Source organism: Homarus americanus, unplaced genomic scaffold (genome assembly GCF_018991925.1).
Source record: "Homarus americanus isolate GMGI-L3 unplaced genomic scaffold, GMGI_Hamer_2.0 scaffold14393, whole genome shotgun sequence".
Lineage (NCBI taxonomy): Eukaryota > Metazoa > Arthropoda > Malacostraca > Decapoda > Nephropidae > Homarus > Homarus americanus.
In genome coordinates this window covers 447,563-460,605 of record NW_024730271.1, presented here as the reverse complement: position 1 = coordinate 460,605, position 13,043 = coordinate 447,563, and the positions used below count along the sequence as shown (strand labels likewise).

The window sequence follows — 13,043 nt, the reverse complement described above, 5'->3', positions numbered from 1 at the left end:
TAGGCGTGGCTTAGTAGTTGACCTCCGTGATGCATGGCGGCGCTGGTTGACCCAGACCACGAGGCATACACTGGGGAATTCGAGGGGTCGTCTACTCAGCGACAAACAGCGTTTGTAGAGGAGAAATCCACTACAATACTCCCCCCTTCCCTCCAGGCAGTGTAGGAGACTTGTTGTCTGCAGGGTTGTATGGCACATGTGAGGCAGAGCGGGCAGTGCATGCCACATGTGAGCCATAACGGCGATGGCGTGGATGAGCCGGCCGCTAGAGGAGACAACTGTCTAGATACACAATATCTGTGGGAGTAGAGAGGGAGAAAAAGGGTGTGTGGGGGCGATGGATGTTGTGCTTCCCTCACGGCAGGTACAGAGTCGTCAGATGCGCCTGCTGGGGTGTGTGGGCCTGGGTCAGGAGCAGGGGCTGCGTCAGCAGAAGTGGATGAGGGCTCGTGACAGCAGCTGGGTCCACGACAGCAGCAGGGTGCAGGACAGTAGCAGGGAGTACCTGAGGGAGAAAAGAGGGGTGTGTTGGTCCGCACTCAGGCGCATGGGCCGCGTCAGGAGCAGGGGCTGCATCAGGAGGAGCGGCAGGGGGTACTGCTGGGCTGGAGGCGGCGTTTGAGGCAGGACGGGTGTGCTGGGGTCGGTAGGACGTGGTGCTTGGGGCAGGAAGAGGAGCTGGTGTCTGCTTAGAGAAGCAGTGCTGCTCTAGGGTGTCTAACCTGCGGTGTAGAGACAGTAGTTGTAGAGCCGATGAGAGCTGCTTCTGTGTGGATAAGCTAGTCTTCCATGTTTCTTGAAGACTGGGAGAGTGATCGGTTCCTCCTCCATCCTGTGTGAGTGCGAATCTCCGGGGGTCACCATTTGTGGGGTACGGGATGTTCGGTTCACACTCAGGGTGGGATGGAGAAAGGAAAGTCACAATGTGCTCTCTGTATACATGTTGTATTGGATGTACAATGCAGCTTGGTGCTGGGAAGTGGCAGCGTGGTTACAAGCGTGATGTAGAGAGAGCTGGTTGGTGAGGATGCTCAGAGGAGGACAGCTTGTGGGTCGCCATGCTCGCCGGCGGGAGCGAGGGCCGCCAGGCAGCGGCGGAGGAGGAGGTGTTGCTGGCTGCGGCTGTAGCTAGAAGAAGAGAGAGGTCACCACGAGGTCAGGTCTTAAATAGCGGGGGTAGGCGTGGCTTAGTAGTTGACCTCCGTGATGTATGGCGGCGCTGGTTGACCCAGACCACGAGGCATACACTGGGGAATTCGCGGGGTCGGCTACTCAGCGACAAACAGCGTTTGTAGGGGAGAAATCCACTACAATGTAACTAAGAAAATTGTATGTTGTGTTACATAACCATATAATTATATCCCCAGATATAGAATATTAGATGATCATATAATGTCACATATTAACATGACGGAGTTGTAGCCTGTTTCTGCCAGTGTTTACTTTTAGACGTTTCAATTTGCAATACATTTGCCTTACTTGTTTGTACAGTTAAATACGTATATCAATATGTCCGTATTTACTCTAAGGATCCTCATATATACAGCATATTTGTATGTAATGACTTGGGGTCTCACTGGATAGGCGACAGTACTAGACAGGGTCTCACTGGAAATTGCTTGGGAACCCCTGGCTAAGGTTTTGTATCTCTTTGGAGACCCAGTTTATAATTTCATTCATCCATCCTAATCTCTACCAACCCCTGGCTCTCCTACCCTCAACTTTGTCCATTAATATTAATGTTATTATCCCCTCATCCCTTATATATGACCAAAATACCGGGTATCTACGGGTAATTGATCTTTTTCTTTACATATCAAGTTTTTGCTATTCTTAATACTTCATTTGTTTTCTTGTTGTTTTCTTGTCAGAGTAGCTTATTCTTAGCATTCGCAGGAAAAATGTTCGTTTGTATCACGAATAATACGTGATCGTTGCTACAGGAACAATAACCATGGTAGTTGAGCGGTCGAGTCGTCGACTGCACGCAGGTATGAGTGCTTGTCTAGTAACCTAGTAGCTACTGGTCATCTCAGATGTGCGACCATGGCGCCTTCATATGGGCAACTGCAATTTTACTGAAAAATGTGGTAAAAATTCCTTTTTGAAGTTAGGTAGGTTTCCTTCTGGAACAAAACAAAGAAAGAACGACGAGCCTAACAACACGCGCCTACGTCAGATTTGTATCGGCATATTTACAGTAATAATTAATTTCTTCGTATGCAAAGCTATTTTTTATATAGTAGAGACTTCGTTTTAGTGTCATGATCAGTTTTTCCCCAGTGTTTTATCCCGCATTTTCTCTCATCTTTCTTACCCTGCCCACTACAAGTGATTTTTGTATAATTATTATACAATAAAACGTTGCCGTATCGTTTTTATTACTTACTACCATCCAAAGTACATGTGGAAAAAAATAACGAAATCAAGCAACTTCTTCTGTTGTTACTTAGCCGTCTGCTCAATCATTACCATATATTCTAAAGCATAAAAAATCTATCGACTTTTGACGTTCCTCATGTAGACTTTTGGACATTACGAATTGGCAACCTGCTGCCTGTCTCTCCAACGCTCTAGAGATTAGTACCTTTAGTCCTTTACCTTCACAAACTCCTTCGGCGCAGCCATGACCAGACGGGTCCCCAACCTTACCCTCCTCTTACTGCTCACCCTAGTAAGTGTCAACATCTTGTTGTTCACCCTAATGTCAGTATCTTCCTGTTACTCACCCTAGTCTCATTATCACCCTGTTACTCACCCTAGCGCCATTATCACCCTGTTGCTCACCCTAGTGTCATCAGTTACTCACCCTAGTGTCATTATCACCCTGTAGCTCACCCTTGTGTCACTTGCACCCTGTAGCTCACCCTAGTGTTATCCTGTTGCTCACCCTAATGATATTATCACCCTGTTGCTCACTCTAATGTCATTACCACCCTGTAGCTCGACCTAGTGTTACTATCACCGTTACTCACCCTAGTGTCACTATCACCCTATTGTCATTATCACCCTATGACTCACCCTAGTGTTACTATCACCGTTGCTCACCCTAGTGTCACTATCACCCTGCTCCTCACCCCATTGTCATTATCACCCTATGACTCACCCTAGTGTCACTATCACCCTGTTGCTCACCCTGGTGTCATTATCACCCTGTAGCTCACCCCAGTATCACAATCACCCTGTAGCTCACCCTATTGTCACTATCACCTTGTGTCTCACCCAAGTGTCAATATCACCCTGTAGCTCACCCTAGTGTCAGTGTCACTATCACCCTGTAGCTCACCCTAGTATCACCACCACCCTGTAGCTCACCCAAGTGTCAATATCACCCTGTTTCTCACCCTAGTGTCAATATCACCCCATTATGAATGCCACCCTAATGTTAATCACCCTGTTCCCATTAATTTCAGTATCATCTTACTCACTATTATCATCACCCTAGTAGAGGTTATCATCACTCTGCTCATCCTAGCAAAGTCATCCATACCCTAGTAGAAATCATTGTTCACCCTGCCCAACCTAGAACAAATTATCACCACCTTACAAAGTGGAATTTATCACCTAAGTAAAATTCATCACCCTGTTCACCCTAGTAATCATCATCACCCTGTTTACCCTAGTGGAAATCATCACCCTGATCACCCTAGTAGAATTTAACATCCTGCTGACCCGTGGAAAATTCATCACCCTGTTCACCCTAGTAATCATCATCACCCTGTTTACCCTAGTGGAAATCATCACCCTGATCACCCTAGTAGAATTTAACATCCTGCTGACCCGTGGAAAATTCATCACCCTGATCACCCAAGTAGAACTTATCATCCTGCTCGCCCTAGTAAAACCATTTCCCTTACCACCCTAATAGAAATTATCCCCTGCTCATCCTAGTAAAAATCACCATTACCTTTCTTGCCCCAGTAATCATCACCCTACTCACCTCACTCCGAGTGGCCATTTCCAAATTTCCCAAAAGGATATTTTTTATACTGTATACTTTTTTCCTTGCGACACCTACTTTTTAATCTAAATTAAGCATGTTTAATGATGAGTTGAAAATATATAAAACGTTGTATAAAATATACAAATTATTCTTAGAAGAATTGTTGATTTGTCAAATACTGTCATGAATGCTATTTTGTGATCATTTTTTAAAACGCACTGTATATATTACATACATGCTTCATACAGTATAAATAAACAACTGAAAGAAATGAATATTCATTTTTACTCTTGCTGAAACAGCATATGCTCACCAAATTGAAGCAACAACAAAACAGTCAACCGCTCCTCACTGCGGCCTTAGGTAGACTGACCATCCCGATGATCTCGGACATGCTGACAGTGTTGTGTCGTATACTGCGGCTCATCAACAGTGTTGACAACAGCAACTACATAATTATAATAAAAATACGTTAACTTAACGGCTATTATGGCCTTTAGTTCCCGCTGTTTTAAGTATACCTAAGGTAATTTATATAATTCTTTTTAGTCAGACAACAAAAGGAGGACAAATTAACGTCCGGCTCGAGGTAGCGCCGGACGGAGGACAGTGCTCAAAAGCCGGACGTCTGGCCACCCTACGTGACCCCAGCAGAAATCATCACCAGCATGCTCACCCTAGTAATCGACATCTTCACCCTGCTTGGTATTATCATCGCCTTGCTCACCCGGGTGTTATATGATTGCCATTTCAAGCACAAGTGATTTCACCTGCCGTTGCTGTGCTTGGTCAAAGACTATTCAGCATACGTGTACATAATAGTCTCTGGTGGTTGGTAAATACTGTACAGTACCTACAGTACCAATAGGCTGCTCACTCAAAGCTTGCAGCCAAGGCCTTGCGTCAGTTTGTAGCAAGGCAGCTGATTGGTTGGCTTTGAGTGAACCGACTATACTATCCCCGAGAGCCACCGAGTACAGCAGTGTGTTCTGGAGGTCACCGACACAACATTCCCGCCCGCTCACCTTGACTCTCCTACCCCAGGCTATGACGTACTTTTTATTTTTAGGACTAAACCCAAACCTGTTTAGACACAACAGGCCTTGATGAATAATAATAATGCCTCAAGTTTTATATTTCTACTTTCACTAATACAGTAGAGGTAGTAACAAATTTTCAATGCAGTCATAATACCAAAACTGTATTCCAGTATTACTGAAATTAATAACATTGATAATGGTGTTTACATAACAGATAAAAAATGCTCAGTATAACAGTATTTTATCATCCTATCTTTGAAAGATTATTCATCATCACCTCGCATCAATTTACAGTCAGCTTTCATACTTGCATGCTCAGACTGTAATTACCTAAGGAAAGTTTCCTGATTGCCATCAAACAAATTTGAAGCAAGTTTTATGGCTGGATTCCCTTTCGCCAACCTACTTTTAGAGTAGGAACTGGGCATTAATGTAGGACTTCCAAGAACTCTCACAGCTGGTAAAGCAGAGTTGCAACTCCCTGAGGCAATCAAAACTTAGAAATAAAAATCTGTTTCTCACCAGGTTAAGATAAGTGGAGGGTTCCCAAATGGTGCACCTTACTCCATGTGTGGGTACTATAAGCCATCCCACGCCACCCCAGAGCCGCACCCGCACAATACCTCACCCTACCGTCTCATCGTGTCGGCCCAGTACTTTGACTTCAGGGAGCCGGAACATGATTACGTAGTAGGTGAGTTTTTTTCAGGATATGAAAATGAGTTTGCAATTGCTCTTATTTTATTTTAGTTAAGGTATATTCTGTAAAAATCTAAGCTATCAGACAGTATCTGGAGGTGGTGACTAACAGCTTGTTTTTCAGTCAATATTACCAGCAGGGAGGGAGGTCCACCCTTCAAAGGCTTTGTAGTGGCTTCTTATGATGGTTCTGGCAAGCCATATGGCTCTTGGGACCCCTCACCCCTAGCCCACCAGGTATGTTACCTCAAGACTAAGTTACTGTATATGAAAAACAAAGTGAAAAGTGCAAGTAGGTTCCATAGGGACGACAGCCCATTAGGGATAATGTGGATAAGAACATAAGAATGGAGGAAACTGCAGCGGGCCTATTGGCCCATACTGGGCAGTCTCGTTTACACCCAACCCCTATTGCTCATATAAGCATCCAACCTATGTTTGAAGCTATTCAGCGTATTCGAGTTAATGATGATATTTGGTAACTTGTTCCATTCATCCACTACTCTGTTTCCAAACCAGTGTTTACCGATTTCACGCCTAAATCTAAATTTATCTAATTTAAAACCATTGTTACGAGTTCGCTCCTGGTTGGATAGTTTGAGTACCTTTGTAATGTCCCCTTTGTTTAGCCCTGCCTTCCACTTATACACCTCTATCAGGTCGCCCCTCGCTCTACGTCTCTCGAGGGAGTGCAAATTAAGATGCTTTAGCCTGTCTCTATATTCAAGGTTCCTAATGCCCGGGATTAGTCTTGTCATTCTCCTCTGAATTCTTTCCAAGGATTCTATATCCATTCTGTAATACGGTGACCAGAACTGAACTGCGTAGTCCAGGTGTGGTCTCACAAGAGCAAGATACAGTTTTAGGATGACCTCGCTAGTCTTGTAACTAACACTCCTTTGTATGAACCCAAGTACTTTATTAGCCTTGTTACGAGCAAAAACACAGTGTTTACTTGGTTTAAGGTTCCTACTTATCATTACTCCTAAGTCTCTCTCGCAGTCGGATTTCTCTATGGCATCGTTGTTCATCTGGTATCTGGTTTCCCTGTTTACATCTCCTATACTGAGTACTTTACATTTGTCGACGTTGAATTTCATCTGCCATTTTTCAGACCATTCGAAAAATTTGTTTAGATCTTCCTGTAGTTTTGCCGAGTCCTCGTCAGATTTAATAACACGTCCTATTTTAGTGTCATCAGCAAATTTACTTATGTTGCTGTCTATGCCGATATCTATGTCGTTTATGTATATAATAAATAATAATGGTCCAAGTACTGAGCCTTGGGGAACACCACTTGTGACGTTGCTCCAATGGGATTTAGTGCCGTTAATGCTCACTCGCTGTTTCCTGTCCTGTAACCACGCCCTAATCCATTTAAGGATGTCACCTTTGATGCCATGTGCTTCTACCTTTCTAAATAGTCTTTCGTGGGGGACTGTCGAAGGCTTTGCTAAAGTCGAGATATACCACATCATAATTGTGCCCCTCGTCCACCGATTCGAAAACTGATGAAAAGAATGTTAATAGATTAGTTAGGCAAGAGCGTCCGCTTGTGAAGCCATGCTGGGAATCATTGATCAATCTGTGCTTCTCCAGGTAATTTCGAATAGAGTTTGAGATGATTGCTTCCAGTAATTTGCCTACTATTGATGTTAGACTGATTGGGCGGTAGTTAGAGGATAGTGATCTATCCCCCTTCTTGAAAATCGGTATTACATTCGCTATCCTCCAGGATTCTGGTACTACACCTGTTTTTAAGGACATGTTAAACAACTTTGCTAAGGGCATACTAAGCTCTTCCTTACATTCCTTTAATACTCTGGCGAATATCTCATCGGGACCAGGTGACTTATTAGGCTTTAGTTTGTCTATTTGCTTACTAACATCATTACTGGTCACTACTATCTCACTTAATTTATTTTCTTCACTATCTCTGAATAGAGTCGGTGCCTCGGGTATCATGTTTAAATTTTCGGTGGTGAAAACTGTTGAAAAATATTTATTCAAATTATTGCTCATTTCTCTGTCGTTATCAGTGAGCTCGCCGGTGTCTGACCGTATTGGTCCAATCTTTTCTCGTGTTTTAGTTTGATACATTTGGTAGAATCCTTTGGGGTTTGTCTTCGCCTCCCTTGCTATCCTTACCTCATTATTCCTCTTTGCTTTCCTTATCTCGGTTTTAACCCTACTCGCCAATACCCTATAATAGTCCCGGAGGTGAATTTCGCCACGATTTATCCTTCTACCTATAGCCTTCCTTTGGCCAATGATGTTCCTTAAATAATTATTAATCCATTTAGGGTCATTGTTGTCTGATCTGAGAATTTTGTATGGTATGTTCTGCCTTTGTGCATAAGTAACTCACTATTTAAATTGTCGTGGAACTCGGCAATCTCAGATCTCGTTATCAGGTCGGTGACATCTAACAGGTTCACGGCCAAGCGCGACACACCCTCTCTCAGCTGCCTCTTTAAACTGTCAAAGTTCGCCCTTCTGAAATCTGGTACTTTAGTGGAATTTTCCTTGCGTCTGCCCTGAAAGTCTAACTGGAATCTAATTTCTTTGTGATCGCTGTTTGCAAATTCGTTCCCTACCTCGACTCTGCTAATGAGGTTTTCTCTGTTTGACAGAACTAAATCGAGTATATTATTACCCCGTGTGGGTAAAGTTATATGTTGACTTAGAAAACAGTCCTGGATAGTCTCGAGAAAATCCTCTGATTCTGAGTTACCTGTAAGGTCAGTCCAATCTATTTGGCCAAGGTTAAAGTCGCCTACTATACAGACTTTGTTGTGTATGGAAGCCCTGCGCATTTCATCCCAGATAAGTCGCTCTTTGACTCTATCAAGATTGGGAGGTCTATATATTACTCCTGTGATTAATTTTTCTCTACCGTCGATTAATTCTATCCAAATTGTTTCTGTATTCCGCTCAGTTTTTATTTCCTTATTTATTTCACACTTCAGATTATCCCTAACATAGATTGCTACTCCGCCTCCTTTCCTGGTCTGCCTATCGGTATGGAACAGTTTGTAACCCGCAATTTGGTATTCGACTGGTAACTCACGTGTGTCTAGGTTGATCCATGTTTCAGTGAATGCAATTATATCGATTTTTTCGGTACATACCAAGGCCCTAATATCATCCATTTTGTTTCTCATACTTCTACTGTTTGCGTAGTATACATTTAAGTTAGTCGTGTTCTGAGTCCTCCCCTTACCGCGTTTAGTTTTAAACTCCCTGTCTAATTCAGTTTTGTCATCATTCCTAACACTATTTCCCTGTAATCTTTCACTTTGTTTACCCGCTCCCACTGCAGTCTCCTCCACCCCCGTGCTCATATGTTCTCCTAGCAGTTTAAAGACTTCGATATCTTTTGAACTGCCCCCTCTAGAGCCCCAGCCAGGGTTGCTACTCCATCCCTAGACAGGTGCACCCCATCCCTAGCATAAAGGTCCCTTCTGCCATAGAAGTTGTCCCAGTTGTCAATGAATGGGACTGATATTGACTTGCAATATCTGTCAAGACGGTCGTTGACACCAACCGCCCTTGACAACCATTCACTGCCAACTCTCCTTCTAGGCAGGACACCGCATATGATAGGGATCCCTCCCTTAGTCCTAATACGATCTATAGCTGTCTTGAACTTATCAAGAAGCTCCTCACTCCTACACCAACCAATATCATTGCCTCCTGCACTGAGGCAGATAATGGGTTTGTTCCCATTACCAGACAAGATATTGTCCATCCTGTCAATTATATCCCCCACCCCAGCTCCTGGCAAACACACCCTCATCCTATTTTTGTTTTTACCACAAAAGGCCCTGTCCATGTACCTTACCTGTGAGTCACCAACAATTAAAGTTTTTATACCTTCCTTGTCATCCCTGTCCCTGACTGTACTAAGTCCAATTCGTCTATCAAGGGACTGAACGAGTTGGTACACTTAGCTGTTGTTGTCGTTGTTGACGTATCCTTGGTGTACTTCTTCACCACCAGCTTGGTCCTCCCATTACTCACAACTTTCCACTCGCTTGAGTTTTCGTCAGACACTGGCTTTACTCGTCCAGCCTCCCCTTTTAACTTCGCCAGCTCTTCTTTTAATTTCAGGTTCTCCAACGTGGCCCTCTCAATTTCTTCATTGGCCTTGGCCAATTTTTCCATGGACCACTCCAGTTTGGTCAACAAACTCTCATACCCAAGACTGCACACTAAATACGAAACCTTGACTACACTTGACCGCTTAACTTCCTCAAATGTAATGTTGGGAGGACGAGAGGTATAGAGCACAAACCAGTGACCCTCAAGGTGGCGGCACACTAGGCACTTTCCTCCAAACGTGTTTGGCGAACATGGTCTGGCCAGCAAAACAAAGACTTTCGCTTCACACAGGGATGTTTTGTTGGCGCGTCTGCCCAATGCAACAAAAACAACAAAGCCTCCAGACGAGGTTCACCATGGATCCCATTACTACAGTTGAGGTCTTGCAGGATTGTGCTACAGTTCTTCAATTGCTGAAGCAAGTGAGGCATCTGCAAAAGCTAAAGAAAAGACAATGGCTGGCTGTTCAAAGACCCTGACTAATATTTAATTATATTAAAGAAGTTTTAAAGTAACGAATAAATAGAAACATGTCACAAATGTTACATTTTAAATTGTTGTTGTTTCATGGTCTATTTAAATTTTGACTTGAAATTATTTGAAGCTCATTTGAGCACTACTCCAGACAGCACAGATCCCCGTCAAACCCAAACCGGTGTCCATTTCTAGTAACAGCCGAAATCCTGTTGCTTGCTGGGCGTTTAGGCCAACAGCCAGCAAAACGGGCAACATGTTTGAAGGAAAGTGCCCAGTGTACCGCCACCTTTAGGCCATGAAGTGAGTGCATAATAAATGTGACTATCGCACCCTTTATATATGATACCATTTGATTATCCTATTCCATGCCCAAATTGTTATATCTTTCTGCTTTCCAGGTGCCAAGATGCAAAAAGCCTGCCATCACTCACAACGATGCCATGCCTAAATACCTGACAACATTAGTTTGGCGCCCACCCAAAGATGAACAGCAGGAGTGGGGTTGGTTACAGTTCAGGTGAGTTAGCTTAAGTTGTACTAAAAGTGATAATGTAATTCAAGTGTTAAGTTACCGGTACTTTACTAAAGAGACAGTTCTGCAGAGTAGAGCTCATAAGAATGCCAAAATAAAGTGGAAGGATTGAGGCAAGGGTGAGAGCTAGTTTATCGTAGTACAGTGGTCCCTCGGTTAACAAACACAATTCGTTCCAGGTCGTTCGTTAACCGAAAATTTCGTTAACCAAAACCATTGTTTCAATGGGATTTTGGGTAATTGTTTTCAGCTCACCGAAAATTACATACAAAGTAAAAAAAAAAATGCAGTAAAGTACACTTACTTTGAGGTGTGTATGTAGAAGGCTCCTGGTGGATGATGATGATGGGAATTAGAAGTGGGGGTGGAGGAGAAGGGAGAAGAGAAGGATGTGGGGGTGGAAGAGAAATCACCCCATGCTTCATGCCGTCATGTCACCCATAAAATTTTAAGTTCACTAGGTGTAATTCAAGATTATTTTCTTTAAATCAACACTGCACTGCACTAAATATTGTCAATGTTAAATAAATTTCAGAATGACCAATAATTGTACTGTAAAAACATAAAAATACTCTGTGTTCAAAAGGGTTCCATGACAATACCCCAACGAGGTTGTCATTTATCAACACTAACCTAACCTAACCAAAACATAAAAGTGTTTTATTTTATATTTTATATATGAGAATGGGGTTTTGTCCGTTGGGGTTATATCCAGTCACCGTTCAAGAGACCCACAAGCAAGATGTTTCCTCCACTGAGCCGAGACACAAACTGACGCCTTGGTGGATGAGTGAAGTGGCTGATGGGCGACACCAAAAACTAGTTCTCTGTACTGCAGTTATGTTAAATAAGTGTTAAAATTACTAATAATTTTAATATAAAAATTGGAAAAATATTGAATAGCTCAACCTTCTTGATATTTACTCCAATGGGTAAGAATGTAAGCCCTAGAACCGATTACTGTATTGGCGGACTAATCTTCCAGCTGGTGAGCAAGCCAAAGCATGTCAAAACATTTTCATAAGAATTTCGTTAACCGAAATGAAGATTCTTATGGAAGGTAATTCGTTAACCGAGGCGTTCATTAACCAAGGGACCACTGTACACTAGTGGGAAGTGAGTTGTAGTGAAATTCCAGACTAGCTCTAGAGCTACTTGCTCTCATAGGAATATCGATATATTGTAGTTCTTAAATCCACATTAGCATTCAGAATTATCACTTTTTCCTTTTCAGAGCAACAGTGGTGAAAGACCTGCACAACTTCTGGTCTGAGTTGCCCCATGAGGTACTGATGTAACTAGTTTTCATCTCCTGACACCTAGTAATATTTTATAGGGTCCCTTCTGACTTTCTGCCGACATCCATGAATAGCTAATGCTAAGAAAAATACCATAATTTTTTTTTCTTATCCATACCGAAGCACAAGAATTTTTTTTTTAGTATAAGAAATTTTTCCTATACCAAAATATATATATATATATATATACCTAGATCACGCGCACCTACAGTGATTTACTTGACCACTGAAGGGTCGAGACGTGCCTGGCGCTCCTCTCGGAGCAGCCAGGTCAACTGTTGTGTTGGCCCATACCAGCCCCCTCCCCTGAACCCTCCTCCCCACCGGAATATCAACATGTTCTCGCCAGAAGTTGCCGTTTCATTTAGGAAAGGAATGGAACCAGTGTTAAACAGAGGTGAACAGTGGTGAACGGTGCTTAAGTCAGTGAGAACAACTCAACAGTAACAGTCGTACCCGGGTTGACCTTCACACAGTGAGGTCCCAGGTACCCAGTGATAGCGGCCCGTGAGACCCAACAACCAGCGATGTGTTAATCCGTCTACGATAGGAAGGCCTGGGACCACACCTCACTCATATAACACCATTTGTGAGGGAATTACTACACCACGTGAGGCCCCTCATAACACCATATGTGAAGGAGTTACTACACCACTTGAGGCCCCTCATAACACCATCTGTGAGGGAATTACTACACCACGTGAGGCCCCTCATAACACCATCTGTGAGGGACGTGAGGCCCCTCATAACACCATCTGTGAGGGAACTACTACACCATGTGAGGTCCCTCCTAACACCATCTGGGAGGGAACTACTACGCCACGTGAGGCCCCTCATAACATCATCTGTGAGGGAATTACTACACCACGTCAGGTCCCTCATAACACCATCTGTGAGGGAACTACTACACCACGTGAGGCCCCTCATAACACCATATGTGAAGGAGTTAC

At 43.3% G+C, this 13,043-nt stretch overlaps 1 protein-coding gene across 1 annotated transcript; it reads left to right on the top strand.

Moving 5' to 3' along the window:
• The first annotated feature begins 2,599 nt into the window (after window positions 1-2,599).
• Window positions 2,600-12,221, top strand: LOC121866936 (putative defense protein Hdd11). The gene is made up of 5 exons (XM_042366686.1): window positions 2,600-2,674; window positions 5,509-5,677; window positions 5,807-5,919; window positions 10,662-10,780; window positions 12,030-12,221. The coding sequence occupies exons 1-5, from the start codon at window positions 2,627-2,629 to the stop codon at window positions 12,091-12,093; spliced, it is 513 nt and encodes a 170-aa protein (XP_042222620.1). The 5' UTR covers window positions 2,600-2,626; the 3' UTR covers window positions 12,094-12,221.
• Window positions 12,222-13,043: the final 822 nt, after the last annotated feature.

Bases quoted from the DNA above. Each gene is read 5' to 3' on its own strand.
- LOC121866936 (XM_042366686.1), top strand. From the start codon at position 2,627: ATGACCAGACGGGTCCCCAACCTTACCCTCCTCTTACTGCTCACCCTA. The intron at 5,920-10,661 runs GTATGTTACCTC...TCTGCTTTCCAG, and splicing joins CCTCACCCCTAGCCCACCAG to GTGCCAAGATGCAAAAAGCC. The intron at 10,781-12,029 runs GTGAGTTAGCTT...TTTCCTTTTCAG, and splicing joins TGGGGTTGGTTACAGTTCAG to AGCAACAGTGGTGAAAGACC.